The sequence below is a fragment of the Rhynchophorus ferrugineus genome, unplaced genomic scaffold, assembly GCF_030347505.1.
Source record: "Rhynchophorus ferrugineus isolate W39M unplaced genomic scaffold, kcgeb_rfMv2 rfM5, whole genome shotgun sequence".
Lineage (NCBI taxonomy): Eukaryota > Metazoa > Arthropoda > Insecta > Coleoptera > Curculionidae > Rhynchophorus > Rhynchophorus ferrugineus.
In genome coordinates this window covers 15,022,961-15,039,735 of record NW_027472584.1, presented here as the reverse complement: position 1 = coordinate 15,039,735, position 16,775 = coordinate 15,022,961, and the positions used below count along the sequence as shown (strand labels likewise).

Genomic DNA, 16,775 nt, shown 5'->3' with positions numbered 1-16,775 from the left:
GGAACTCCAACCTAAATTGGTTTAGGTGTTGAGCTTGCCCCTTCATGCGAAACCCTGTGCTGTTACTATGTACACTTGGTCTATTTTCAAGTAGTGATTTCAAAATCCAAAGTGGAAACCTAGTTTTTCTATAAATGGTTTAATACGTTTTAACAGCAGTTTCTCAAATAATTTTGATATCACAGATTGTATCGCCTTTTAATAAGTAATAATTTATATATATATATATATATATATATATATATATATATATATATATATATATATATTGAAAACTTATATAGTCTAAAAGGACGTTTCACTATTCCCACATAAAATTTAATTCCGGCAAATGAATGGAAAAACAAAAACCTAAATAATATGAACATAAATATTCGCAATAAAGACTTGAAATTAGCATAATTTATATCTAGTTTAATTCTAGAACAATCCCTAACGGCAAAGATTTTGTTCGCAACAACACCCGATGTTAGAAGTTAGATGTTAGTTAGTTAGATTCAAGTTGTTAATTATATAGACTTAGTAACTTCAGCGGAAAAAAATACATTTTTTAATTCCATGGTCATTTATTATAAAAAGGCCAAATTTTGTGATTGTATCTTGTATCTTGGGCTGTATTTACCAAATAGCATCTTCAACAACTACTAATTCCTTTGATACCTTTAAGATACACTTAAAAAATTTCAATTTATATTCAAAATAAATTTATTTGATATTAATATGTTGCTCAATATGAGCTAGTTTTTGTCTCAGTATTCCAGTAATTGATGGTTAAATTTTTTTAATAGAGTTTCCATTGTAATTAGGACAATTATTTAATTGATTAGTATTTTTGTTATGTATTGTAGCGACATTGAGACATGGGGAATTTTACGTCATAGAATACAGGTATACAAAAATAGCCAGAAATATAATCCCAGATATTACATACGAGCAAGGTTGTCAGCAGCACCAACTAGGAAACGATTACGATGATCTGGCAAACCCCAGACATTGATCTGGGATATTACTGAAGGGTACCTTCATTTATTCAGTGTCTGACCATTCAGTTTAGACGTGCCACCATTGACTGCCCAAGGCTCATGTAACACCGCTGCCAGTCAATTTATCTATTTGTAATTTCACCTTTTTTATATAACTTCAATAAATAACGGCTACATCATGTAAATAACCATAACTGTTTCATTTCGTTTTACCTGCATTCATCGAGCCATATAACAACTCGAAAGTATCTTTAATGTATACGTATGTTAGCATTTTGCATTGGTATCTGCACATTATAAGTATTTATTTGTCAACAAGATGTAATGATTAATAAAAATCATCTCAATATCCAAATAAACTGACAATCGGTTTCTTTAATTAGTAGCCTCCGAAATATCATGTCAAAAATAAAACGAAACCCAAAACCTAAACGAATTATGTCATTCAATTTGTCGACATCCGTCCGAGGGAAAAGAAAATAAAAGACCTAATATTATCATCACGTTATTTTAATGTAATTTTTTCTTTTAAAAGTTCCTGTTTGTGCCAAGTGGGAAAAATTAAAAATGAATAAATAAATTTCTCTTCGCTGAAGTAACACCATTTATCCAGATCAACTGTGTCGGGAATTTCTTCCTTTTGTTCTTCGAAGCACCTGTTTTTCTTTAAAAAGGAAAATGAAACTGCAAAATGCGCAACTTTTATCGTATACGGAAATAGCCTCAGAGAGAATATCTTGGCCTTGTCGTTACACAACTTTGGCCATTAGAGCTGACGCGTATGTACAGAGACGGATCCGCCTCGCAACTCTCGATAGATAAGCTTCAGAAACCAACCAACCGCGAAAAAGTTGGCCGCTTTATTCCTGTATAAGTTACTGTAATGCCGCTCGGTGTTTAAATTAAGATCTAAATGGTCAGGATGAGTTCACTGAGCCTAAATAGACAGGTTAACAAACATTATTAAGAACATTTATCTAACTTTCAACACATTTCTTGTCAAACAAGTTCTTTCACAAGCATAAATACAACGATATATGAATTTTAACCGCTTCCCGGTCGAAGTGCTTGACTACTTAATTACAATTAGTTATTGCACCAATAGAAACGCAACTCTATATTCCCCAGAACAATTACCTGATCAATATTTATTAATTGGATTCTATAAAAGCTTTAAACCGTGTGTTAATTTTCATGTAGTGAACAAGTAATTCAAATTAGGCCACAAAAATAGGAAAATGTATTGAATTTTTTTGATAGGAATTGTTTTAAATAATAATAATAACACTAAATAAAGTACTTTGTACAATAGAGCTTTTGACTGTCAAAATTCCTCAAAATATTAATTCTTAGTCGTTATATAACACGGTGTTGTAGGAATGTTCGTCGTAGGTCGGCCGAAATGTGTGGCTGTAGATGTAATTGTTTGTCCGAACACTCAATACTATTTTATGGAAGGAATTTGCACGGTAACTGAAAACACTGGTTGAATAAAACTTGTTTATTTCGATATTGAATGATACATGTGGTCGACGGGAGAATGGACAGTATATTAGGTTAAGGTAAAGGAAGTACGGTAGCGCTGTGGAAGTGGTACTGTTACAACGGGGCTGAAAAAAGAAAAGAGAGCGAGACGTTTTTTTTTCTTTTACCAGATTAGCCTCAGCTAGAACCAAATGGTCTTCGGCTGATATCGCTTCAGGTTCGGGGTAGATTTGATTGGGTTACGACTGGGCCTGTCGTAGTTTGTTTAATACCGGGATTTGTGGACGGGTAGAGATTTTATCGACGGAGAGTAGAGCATTAGAAATATGTAATGTTTCGAAAAGAAGGTACTGCGAGGTATTATTGATGCTCCATGGTACATTCATAGTAACACCCTACCTAAAGATCTGAAGGATCAGTAGAAAAATATCGACAACGTTATCAAGGATTATGCCCAACATCATGAATAGAGCGCATCATTGTTGAGGTTCTCCAACTTCTATGTAATAATGGCTTAGTCAGAAAATTAACGAGAATAAAACCATTTGATCTAGTTCAGTGAAGTTAGAAGTAAAACCTTCCTTAAAACGGCTTGGTTAGCGCAGTGGTCAAGACTACAGGGTGGTCCTCTTACTGTTGCGATAGTCGCAGGTTCGAATCCAGTTGAAATATGATTGTAAATACATGTTTGTGATTGTCCATAAGGCAAGACTGCAAAATCCGACAAGGAAAATGATCCCAGTTACGCCAGTAACCAGGCTGGGTAAGACCGGATGTCTTCTGCTATCTTCTAAGTTGGTCACTAACCTCCGGGGGTTTATCTGGACTGGACCTATAATTTAACGTGAGCTCCGAACCACGGTCCTCGGTATTAAGCCTTCCGACGGCTAGTGAACAACTTAAAAATCCGGTCTTACTCAGCCTGGTTACTGGCGTCACTAGGATGATTTTTCATTTCTTTGTCGGATTTTGCACTCTTTTCTAAGACAATAGCACATTTTATACAATCACAAACATAAATTTACGACTATGCCCAGCAGGATTCGAACCGGCGACAATCGCAACAGTAGGTGGACAGTCCACCCAGCCGACTATTATATTTATTATTTGCCATTTATTATTCTTCATTTATTATTTTATATTTATTGTTATGTATTCACTATTCTCTACTACTCAGGGCGGTCCTCTTACTGTTGCGATAGTCGCAGGTTTGAATCTAGTTGAAATATGATTGTAAATACATGTTTGTGATTGTCCATAAGGCAAGAGTGCAAAATCCGACAAGGAAAATTATCCCTGTCACGCCAGTAACCAGGCTGGGTAAGACCGGATGTCTCCTGGGATAATCTTCTAAGTTGGTCACTAGCCGCCAATAGGCTTAATCTCGAATACCGAAGTTCGGAGCCCATGTTAAGCAGTCAACAGGTAATTTTATAAAAAACGTATTTCCCTAAAACCCCTAAACATATTAAAAATTTTCTGAAAAACATACGGCAAGTATAATTCGAAAGTAATTTAATTTATATTTTTTTATATCATAGATGTCATTGACATGAATCTACAAGTAGACCCGTTCAGTTTAATGCAGTTTAATAACCGATATTGAATTATATTCATATAGTTTATTAAGTTCAAAGAAAGCACAATTGAGTGTATACTGAAGTGACAACGACTGTCGGAAATAATTGCTTATTATGTTTTGCATTGCATTGGTTGCTCGCAATTATTTAGAAGCTATTGAAATACAATAATTGGTTGGGAACTTAATAGAGTTTGCATAATGTTCCCCTCATCCCGATGGCATTGCAGCTGATTGTTAATTTGTCCCTTTTTGTTCGGCAATTATCGCAGTGAAAGCAAAAACAACCGTTCTGTTGAAGTTTCAAAAACTCAATTGTGAAATCTAAACGCTTTTCTCGTTAATTGTTTGAAGATTGTTAATATACCGGATGTATTATACAATAACGTTTTCAAATATAAATATTAATAAAAAAATTAAAAATAGACGTATTTATGTTTAGTTTAATATATTTCTGTAGCGACCTTGAGGCATGTCGAATTTTACATCGTGGAATAACGGTCTACAAAATACCCAGAAATATAATCCCAGATGTTGAACACGGGCGGAGTTCCAGCAGCGCCAACTAGAACCCGATAACAAATAGCTGGCAACCCCCGAGACGGGGGTTGCATCTGGGATGTGATTGAAGGGTATTTCCATTCATTCAGTACCCGACCATCGTTTGGTTTAGACGTGCCACCATCGACTGCCCAAGCCTGGTCTCCAGGTAACACCGCTGTCATCCGTTTTATCATTTGTATTTATCACATAATGTAAACACTACTGTTTCATTTCGTTTTACCTCCATTCACCGAAACCCTAAATTTCTAATAGTAATCATTTTTATGTCAGTCAGTATCGTCATTCATTATAGATAACCATTATACCAGGGCTGTATAATAAGTACCAAACCAATTAGTCTTATAATGTTATCCATTTTTTAAACGTAGACTGTAAAAGCGAGTTTTATTTGTTTATATTTTCCCGATATGTTTTCGTTACAACACAGACAAAGACATGTGCCATTCAAGAAAATCCATCCAAACTTAGAATTTCACCTGGTAGTTCGATATTTAGACCTTCTAATTTTGGGTCGTTTATATTTTTTAAAAAAGGTTTGAACGTTAATATAAAGGAACTAGGCGGGAAGAACTAGAATTCCCGCATCTTTTAATTGTAGAATTTCTTGCCGAATACCTAACAACAGAAATAATTATCATAAATGCCAACATTGTTAATGTTTCTTCGGGGGCTGTATTTATAAGATGTGATATATTAACACGTTCAAGTGACGTTAGAAATTTTTAAGAGTTCATTTGTGAAGACACGGCATTCAGAATCACTATATTTTTCGTATTTTACTGTATTTTGTGCCTAATCTGAGGTTCATCAAATGGTGAGTTCGTTCACAGAGTATTCCAGTTTTCTCTTTTTAATTCCTCTTTATTATTTATTAAATCTCCATTTATTATGTCCTATTTATTATTTTATATTTCTTAGTGTTCATTTGTTATATTCTATTTTTATAATACCTTAAAGACTCCTTTTTACCAACGAGGGTTTATCTGGACTGGACCTACAGTTTAATGTGAGCTCTGAACCACGGTCCTCGGCATTAAGCCTACCGACTGGCTAGTGAACAACTTAAAAATCCGGTCTTGCTCAGCCTGGTTACTGGCGTCACTGGGATCATTTTTCATTTCCTTGTCCGATTTTGCACTCTTACCTAGGACAATAGCACATTTTAAACAATCACAAACTTAAATTTACGACCATGCCCCAGGAGGATTCCAACCCACGACTATCGCAACAGTAGGTGAACAGCCCACCCAGGCGGCTATTCTGTTTATTATTTGCCATTTATTATTCTTCATTTGTTACTCTCAATTTGTTATTTTCTATTTATTATTATCTATTCATTATCCTCTACTACTCCTAGCATAATTTATCATTGCTATCAGTTATCGTTATTTTATGTTGTCTATTATGATTTTCCGACAATGTTATTGACCTTTATGGAGTAAGATTGTTGTTAACCATCTTGGTCATTCCATCACTGCTATTAATTACCATGGCCATCGTCTGTTATTGGTGCTAACAATACCATCCATTATCAGTACTTGTCAGTACATTTATTTATCGATATTATTATTCATCAGTACCAGGACCCTCCAGCATAACTAATTATCTGTATTTTTAGCTGCCAGTATATTAACTGTCGGTACCATTAAATTTCAATATTACCCGATATTATAAGTATCTATCCTAATAATCACCAATCATATCGCTGTTATATTTCAAATATATTTTTAATTTCTCCCTTGTTATTGAAAATTGGTTACTCAGATACGTTTTCCTTATGTTTTCAGAACTGTCACCCGACTACCCCAACATCAAGATATCGCACGTTTATTTGCTTTTTTTATTTTAACATTTATTGAGTTGTTGCTGTAGGTAATATTGGCAATATTATTTTTATTATTCAGTATATAACTGTAAATTAAGACACACTATATTCAATTACAATACTAAGTCAGCAAATATCTGCCGGGCCGGGTGAATACAGTAGTTCAAACAATGCAATACAGCAGTTTAAAAAATATCGATATATCGGCTTCGATATTTATATTCTAAAAACCAGCGAACATCTTTTTAACAATATCGAATTTCTTCGCTCAAAACGGAAGTTTCATACTCATTCAAAATCTTTCAGTTTTTAATATCGATATTTTAGTTTAAAATTCAAAGTTCGATACCCTCCTTTACAACTATCTATATTTTTATTATATATATTGGCCAAATAAATAGGCGAAAAGTATCGATATGTTTCCAGCATTCCTAGGACAAGTTCAGTTTAGCTTGATCTGTCGACGATATACTTTTAATATTACAGATAAAATATATTCATAATATACTCTGTAGTAATTAAAAGGATAATTAGCAAAATATCCTACTAACTCCTATAGGCATGAAAAGGTATTCTGCAAGATGAATGACGCCATTGGTTCCATTTGTCAAAAAATCCTAAGTGTGGAAATTTTAAAATAATTATTATTATTTATTTATGATTTAAATCACTTCAACGTTATTATTTAGTGGCTTATAATAATATATTATTAATTACTATATTATTAATATACTAAAATCAGCTATGTTCAACCAACAACCGAAAAAAGAGGAGGTTGTATATTATGTAAATATTTTTTTAATGTATGTCCACCGATTTTTCCGTCAATTGTGGGCCGATTTTCAAAATTCTTTTTTTATTCGAAATCGAGTTAAACGCTCAAATTTCAAAGACACGCACAAAGTTTTCACATATTTTTTATCTAAAATAATTAGATATTTGGGTATAATGTTATTGCTGAGCTGATGTGACGGAAAATCGGAAGTCGTTCAGTGCTAAAGCCATTCAGTTTGCCTTTTAAGTACTAACCATAGCATATAAGACCTCGCAGAAATATTGTGGACAACTGCTTTATGGTGTAATGGTTAAAGCGTTTAGCTCCCGAACGGGGTTGCGGGTTCGATTCCCGATGGTGACAATGACATTTTGTTGTTGTCTAATTAAAACTGAAGCGCCACCTATTCTCAATTATTGTTTATTTATTCCTATTTTTCCTCATACGGACTGCAGCTTTACTTGGCCTATCCATTGTAATATTAAATAATGTAACTGCATAATTTATTGAATAAATATGTAACACTAAGAAGAGAAAAATGAAATATTTTTAACAAAAAAATTGAAACAACTTCAAAAAATAAATAAGAAGCTCACTAATAATTAAAAAATAGTCAAACTTAGATTTTTAACACAAAAAGAAACATTTTCATATAAAATATGTACATAATAATCGTTGTAATAACTATATAAAAATAAACAAGAACCTTATTTAACATAGTTATTACACATATTTTATATTCTACTATATACACCCAATTTAGCTTAATACCTACCTAAATCCATTTATGTATTTACAGTATTATTTTAACTACTACTAACTGAAGAATACAATAATAATATAATATTGTGACATATACAAATACTTAAATTACCAACAGAACAAATCCAAATTAATATTACTGTTTGGATACGGCAATGACATCAAAGTAGTCAATTAATAGTAGTTAAAATAATATTGTAAATAATTTTTTTTGTTAAAAATGTTTTTAAATGTTCTATACAGAAATAATATTTATACACAATAATAGATATAATTATATTCTATTTGAGATAGTCTATAAGCTAATAAGAATCCATTTATTAGGATTAATCGTTTGTTCAGTTATACAATCGTGTCCAATTTTTCAACTACTAACAAAATCTTTCTGTTCCTATTTCTTAAGCTTAGTCCGGAATTTAGATCTTTCGTTTTTCAATGTCATGTCGTCCACCTAAAGCCTTTTCAGGGTCTTAAGAAACTACAAACTATAGAAAGCTAAGAACTATAAAACAATTCATAACTGGCATTAGTAAATGGAATAGAACGATTTGCTCGTCAACAAGAAGACAAAAGTAGACGTCAAGGGATGCCATCCAGATAAATAGCTATATACAGGAAAGTTCAACAAGTGAAATAGCTATAAGTGTTTATAGATGTTTTAAAACAACGACAAAAATGGGTATTAAAGTATATATTTCGATATTTAGACCAATATATTTATATAAATATTATATAAATATTCTTTGTTTCAGATTTGGCTAAGAGAAACGTCAGTAAAATCAACCAAGAGGATCGTATAAAGAGCAAAGTCATGTCTTCCTATGATGGCGACGACATCATACCTCATAAAGAAATAGATAATCGTCAAGACACTAGCGTTGGATATCATACACCTTCAAGCCCTCAGCTGTCAGGTATATATTGTTTTATATTATATTCACACCGACAATCACGGAAACAAAGTAAGGACTACATATTGGCCGATATTTCACTCCTGCTTATATACATTTTTTCACTAACAGCGAGTGGACATTGAAATGTAAATTCAACCATTTTTTATTTTATTATTTTTACTAATTATTTGTTTTACTTTCAAAAGTAATCTATTGAGAAAAATTGGTACAATATATATTGATTAAAATATCATTTTCTACTATTTTCCCACGTCTTTCTACATGGAGATAGCATGTCGAAATAACAATGTTGAATTCGCAGGAATCCAATCATGTATCGATTTTCGCATTTCTTCTCAGCAGTTGTGCCCTCCAAGCCATGTTGTATCGATTTGAATATGTGATGGTTAGAACGCACTATGTCTGGAGACTACGTTGTTTTCGACTATCATTCCCATTCGAGCTACAACTCTTCCAATGTATAGCCAAGCGTTGTCAAGCAAAAAGATGTCTTTGCTTCTGTTATTCGCTACTGCTTGTCTCTTTTATAACAATACGTCTTCCAATTTATTTAGTTGATATCAGTAACCGTTTGCAATTAGAGTTTCATTCGATTTAATAACTCGTCATCATCAAATATAGATAGCATCAGAAACTGTTAGATCTAGATCTAACAGACTAGATCTAGATCTAAGTCACTCAGGCCTTGTTGAATGCTTGGGACTATTGAAATAGATCTTACAGTCTTTACTTTGAAAAGATTTTACTTCATTTGGTGCTTCTCCGTTCAATTCCAATTTCTGGCTAATCAGGAAATTGTTAATTTCAAAGAAGAACGGACATACTCAGTAAAAATGTGCAACAGATGAGTCAAAGGATGAGACTAATCAAGCTAACGAAAGGTTTAAACTTAAATATATAAGATTATCTTTTAAAAACTAGAATTTTCCAAGTATTCAAATACCTTGATATCATAAAACCATAATGATAGCCTATGCAGCAAATGTTTTTCCTTTATTTTAAACATAACAATATGACTATAATCATAAACATCCAGTAAAACAATAACAAAAAATATCCATATAGACATACCCTACATTACCACCCTTTAAATCGAATAGAAAATCGTAACATCAATCGAAACACTCCTTCAGATAAAAAGCTAATATATTGACAAGTAAAAAATATCTTATTTCCACATTGTCACAGACTTTTTTCCCAATATTTAATAAGAATTTTTAATAATATATCTAATAAATTAATTGAATTAATTGAATCATTACAATAATTATCACATATAAAAATAGTTTTTGAACAGAATAAATATTATTTTTTAACTTGCAATCATTTACAGTCCTTATATGATAAAGAATAATTTACTCAACTTATCATAAGTTTTACAGGTAAACATAAACGTAATATAAAGTACTTTTAGACGAAGAATCACGCTAAATAAAATGATAATAGATCTTTAGGGAGATTACGTCAAAATTATTTCGATTGAATTCTTCCTGAAACATCAAACATTGATCATCATTTTGATCTTAAAAATTCTCCTGGCCATCTTTATTTTGCTATGAATATCCAAATTCGGATTAACCCAGTGAAAAGCAACTGTTTTATTAAACGCTTCATCACATTTAGCAAGTAGATCATCACATATTTAAAGGCACATAGACCAAAGAAAATTTATTTGGATTTTTTTCACACTTATTATTATTATTATTACAGATTATGAACGTCACATTTTTTTTAACTCTACATATATGCAGTAGATTAAAATCACATTAGAAACTAAACAAGTCGGCATGGTGGCGCAGTGGTCAGGACAGTTCTCCTACTGTTGCGATAGTCGCGGGTTCGAATCCTGCTGGTGCATGGATGTATTTTATGCTTGTGACTATAATTGTAAATGTTTTTATAGGCAACAGTGTAAAATTCGACATGGAGTAACCATTCCAGTCACGCTAGTAACCAGGCTGGGTAAGACCGGATGCCTTCTGGGTTGGTCCCTAAGTTGGTCACTGGCCAGTCGGTAGGATTAATTCCGAGGACCGTGGTTCGCAGCCCACGTTAAACAGTAGGTTCAGTCCAGATAAACCCTCATTGGTAAAAAAGAGATTTTAAAATATATCAAAACAAAAACGAAACTAAACAATGTCAAAAAAATTAAAATACGTACTGCATAAGAGCAAAGTTGTTAAACAGATTTGATTGTATATATAGCCTATGAATCGTTATCTTACGAACTATTCTCCTGGTCTACTTTTAACCGTTTTTAGTTTGCCAATAAATATCCAAATTTACAATATATCAAGAAAAAGCCATCAAAATATATAATATATGTCATAAAATGATGTCATGTTAATATCTAGACGAGAATTATATTAATTTAAGACAAGAGTAAAACTTTATACAAGTTACTAAACCTTTTTTTCCTAAATGGAATTTAGTAATTTAATTAAATTTATCTGTGGCACATTATTACATATATAATTACAGAAATATATTTATTAAAAGATTATCGCGTTAGTATCGTATTTAATACTGTTATTAATGTTAATTACAATTTAATTAGGCGCATATATACACCGATAAAATATATTTCAAACTAATAAACCAACGAATTAATTGTTCATAGGCTTTCATGTTTTATCAAAATAATAATCATTGATTTTAAATGCGTTAAATAAGTGTATTGCAATAAAATATTAACTGTATCAAAATGCATAAACGTAAAACGAATTTTATGCATTATATACATTGAGATATTTAAAAATAATTGATAATTTTTTGGGGAAAAGTAATTTCGGTTTTCTTTATGTTTTAAGCGTAGAATTCAAGCAACTTATGATAAACAATTCGTTTCTAATGCTATCAAATTTTCAGCTATATTTGTAATGTGCAAACATATTATTATTATAAACTATTTTACACAATGTACTATATTTAAGTGTACGGCCATTTTCTGAAATTATTAAAACGTAACATCACAAAGTGTATTAAAACATTTGTCCCGCAACAAGAAGAAAGACAAGAATCACTGAGCCAGAGACGTGTTTTACCTGCGAATATTAAGAATCTAATATAATTTATGAAATCAGATGGACTGATATAGAAATATCCAGCTTGTTTGGCGCAGTGGTCAAGGCGAGAAGACGGTCCTCCTACTACTGTTTCCTACCTACTGTTGCGATAGTCGCGGGTTCAAATCCTGCCAGGGCATGGATGTACTTTATAACTGTAATGGTACTTATAAGTAAGAGTGCATGTTCGATCAAGATATAACACGGGCTTATATAGCTCGAGACCTTATTATTAAGTACATTATTATTAATTATATATGATTATCATTAAGTACAAATTATTTCAACATACAACTCATTAGCCAAATTTAACTACGCTTTATCAAACCTCAAAAAAGTCTGCGTTAAATGATCATCATGAAAATATTATAGCTCCTCTCGAATGATCTTTTGCATATCAATTTCGTGTGATGATCAAATGTGATTTCATTTTCCCGAATTTATTAAACAGTTATATAATAATTGTTGAACACGCTGATGCACAAATATTTTTTAACTCTAGATCATAGTCTTTGTTCAGCCGACGCGTGTATATAGTATTTATTTATAAAAATTGTATTCTAGTATAAAAAATACTTTTGATGGCTGTACTCTCAACGTTAAAGAAATAAAAGAAAAAGTCGTAAATAACAAAAACAAAACGATCCGTTTGGAAGTTGTGTTATTTTTACAATCAACGGAAAGCGGAACTTATGTTTCTACTTTAACACCTTTTATTATGTAAAGGAAAACACGTTGAACCGTTCGATTTGATGTTTTTACAGTTTAAAACTGTTTTTATAGAATGTGGTCAATATCGATTAATAAATAAATATCGATTAAAATGTAGTAAATTTTTCCGGAATTGTTTCAACGACGCAATTTTACAAAAATTATAGGTCTCATTATTGAACAACTGATAAAATTCTAAATCTAAATAAGTATATATATATATATATAAAAATAGTTTTCTTACTGATAATAGAGAAAATTAAAAAACTATAACGTAATTAAGACGACAAAATGAGTGTATAAATGTATATTATCCCCAGTATCTATTGGTGTATTTATATTACTGATATAAAATGCATTGAAAAACGTAAACAAAATTACAGATATGAAAAAAATTATAATATATTATAGATGTCACAACATTAACAAAATTTCTAGGATAGGGTAATTTTTAAAGTTTACATTACGGAAGAGAATGTAATATGTACCTAGTTATCTAACACTCTTTCATAGAGTATGTTAGATTTTATTATTCCTAGTCAAGCCCATCCGTGTTAATTTTGCGTTGTGGCGAAATGACAACAACCTAATTATATCACTTGACGGATGCCCGATTCCTCAAGCAGAATCAGCCAAATACATCGGAATATATCTCGATGATAGGTTAAAATGGGAGAAAGGTTAAGCAGAGCAGATTAAACTCAAAGTCAAGCAACTGTACTGGTTAATCATACTCTCAACTTGATCTAAAATCAAGGTGATTGGCTTATCAGTCAATCATAAAGCCAATTTGGACCTATAGAGTGTAAATATGGGATTGCACTAAGACATCACACTAACTAGTAATCCAACGTACCCAAAACAAAGTCATACAATTAATTAGCAATGTTTATCGCTACGTGACCAACGAAGATCTGCACGATAACCTCGAAATCAAATGGATACAGGGAGGAAATCAGAAGTTTGAAGCGAATCAAACCACACGAACTTGTATAATGTAATGTATTCTTAACTTTATCTTAAAGTAGATTAGTTTCAAATCAAATTCAAAACTAAATTCCAGTTTAGTCGTTATTAGTGCAGTATCATTGCCATTGCACCAGCCCTACTACTGTTCACAGCTTTACTGCGAAGCGATAACTGCAATCCTATTTACGCGGTTTCGGCGTCTCGCAGTTTTATCACGCGTACAGTCGCCGTGACCCTCACTGTGTCACCCAACCAAACTGTGCCTGGCCTTAACATAGGCTCCTAGTCACGATCCTCGGCATTAAATTTACCAATAGGCCACTAACAAACTTAGAGATCATCCCAGAAGACATCTGGCCTTACTCAGCCTAGTTACAAACAGAGACATTTATAATTACTATTACAAACATAAAGTACATCCATACCCTGCTGGATTCTTCTTTAAATAATTACTACAAGGTATATATGAATAATGACATATATTAAAAAGGGCAAATAATAATAGGGCCGCACATTAAACACGCAAATATAAAGAGAAATACTGTTATTATTAAAAATAGTACAGTTAATAATATTCTAGATTTTTAATGAATTTTAAATGATCCATTACAATAGCAGGTACACTAATATAAATATGTTTCAAGCAAGAAAAGTCCAAACAATATCACTCATAATATAATTGAAATAATTTAATATTTATTGTTTATTTAAATATGATAAATAACGATGCATGTTCTGTTTCTATTTATTTTGGCTTTTAATGAAATTCGCAAAATCTGGAAGTCAATTAAATGCGAGGACTCTCGCTAAATATTTGATGTTTTGTTATGTGAGTATATTACATGGATAATTACTCTTGATAATAAGATATCTTGCTTTATTTAAGCCTCATTTAATCGAATACAGAAGATAAACAAAATTAAACCAACGTCAAGTATTCTGAACGGATTCGTTAAAGTTAATAAACGAAAAGTATCAACGGTATCATTACGTGTTTATTGAGAAATAAGCTTCATAAATTCAGGTTAAATAAAGCTGGTAACTGGGTAAATATAGCATTTTAATTTTATGACAATGTTTATGGCTTTTAAATTACTATCCTGTAATCATTGTAAGATTAAATGCCCCAAAAAATAATTCATGCAGTACTTTTACTGAAGTAAAGTTCAGTAATATATTCAAATGAAAAAACACATAATGTTCTATATTTAAATGCTAAAAATGTGAGATACTTTTCATAACATAATACTCAACATTAATTTTGATTTTTAGTTTCATATATCTTTTAGATTAACTAAAAATCGCAATACTATTTCTAAATAATGCATAATTCATAATACAATTAAATACAGTGTTTTTTATTAAGGACGAGTCGATGTTCAAATAGAATCATTCTGTGATGTATTGACAAAAAAAATATTTTAAAGGCCAATTTGTGGTATTGTTTGTATAATATAATCGTTCATGCAGAATCATGGTGAAACGAATCAAAGTGTTCCATTTGTTAATAAATCTAGCCTAGCCTAGATGATGTTGACTTTAAGAACTCTTTGTGTGACAAAATCCACGACACACTGCGAGAGATAACCATAGTGTCAAGTCGTTTAGGCAGAATGTCCATCATAGCGGCTTGAATCACATGTTTTCTACGAAAGCATGTAATGCTTATCGTTGACATAATACCGAAAATATGCGCTATTCGTCATTAAATATGATTTTTTATTTATTTATTACATTACTAGTAGTTGCCTACTAACCTACCATTTATTTTTAAATTAACTAGGTTTATATCTAGGAATACCCATTGGCCCTATCTCAGTCTCAAATGGTTTAATTCGTTTGAGTCTTTGCACTGTTCTGGTGTTATCTAAGAATTGTAATACTTCGATATTGACATGAGAATGAAGACTCTCCTCATGTCTCATTGAGATTATCTTAATTTTCTGAGTGACTGTCAATATCTGAAGGTCTCGGTGTAAGTAATCGGTCCTGTAGTATCTGGGTACACCTACAATAGTCCTCAGAACGTTGTTCTGGAAAACTTGTATTATATTTATATTACCTTTCGCGAAACGTCCCCATAATTGAATTCCGTATGTCTATATCGGTTTCAATAGTCGCTTTTATAATAACAATTTATTATGTATAGATAATTGTGATTCCCTTCCAATTAACCAGTCCATTTTCCTATATTTTAATTCCACTTTTTTCTTTTTTTATATATATTCCTTCCAGCGAAGTTTTGTATTAAAATTCATTCAAAGATTAGTACTTCCACGGTCAGATTATACTGGAATACGCATATTTACTTTCGTTATTTTCGATATTTAGCACTTTTTACATATGGTACTATAGCACCATTCAATTTCAAGATTGGTGAGTTTTTTTTCTTATTCCAAGATGACCAACTAGACCCAAATGGTCTTTTGCTGATGTCGCTTCGGGTTCGGGATAGTGAAGTGTTTTCGGGCGACAGAGACCCTGGATTACGACTGGGATTGTCGTTATTGGTTATCTACCGAGGTTTGTGGAAGGATAGGGACTTTATCAAGATGTTGTCGTCTTCTAAGGCACCTAGGGAGAACCTTGACTGAGCATGTTCGTGAAACTCTTTACAAACGGGATGCCTGATTCGAGGTGAGTGTTGACGTTCCTCATAAACCATTGAGTATTGCGCGGACTTTTTGGATTGAAACACTTAGAGTAGCTCAAGTTGCCTCTCAGAGACATACCTGTGCCATACCTGTGCTCCATTGAGTCAGACTAGACGGACTAGCATTTTATATAGAATCGCTTTCTGGGGGATCGGGAGTTTAATTTTTCTGCATAGGAATGGGAAATGACCATTGCAACCTGCGGAGAGTGGAGGAGACTGCGTCACCGATCCTCACTTGAAAGAACCTACCGTCCAAGTATGAATCTATCAGGGAGATTAGGTCATTCGGTAAACCAAGCTGCTTGGCTTATTTGGAATATTAGACCGTCGCATACTTATTCGAAAGCTTTTCGACCTTTTCTTAATGCCTGGTGGATTATTGCTGCAATGCGAGCAGCTTGATAAAGGCTTTAATGTTTGGCACGGAAACCGAATTGTTCATTCGGGATTATGTGGCATGTGTCTGTGAAGCTGTTTAAAGCGTGTA

The 16,775-nt window shown here is 32.3% G+C and overlaps 1 protein-coding gene across 1 annotated transcript in view; it reads left to right on the top strand.

Moving 5' to 3' along the window:
* Positions 1-16,775, top strand: part of LOC143197346 (lachesin) — a 411,049-nt gene that overhangs the window by 382,228 nt on the left and 12,046 nt on the right. The window contains exon 9 of the mRNA XM_076405732.1: positions 8,726-8,887. Coding sequence (XP_076261847.1) covers positions 8,726-8,887 — 162 coding nt within the window. The remainder of the gene's footprint in view (positions 1-8,725; positions 8,888-16,775) is intronic.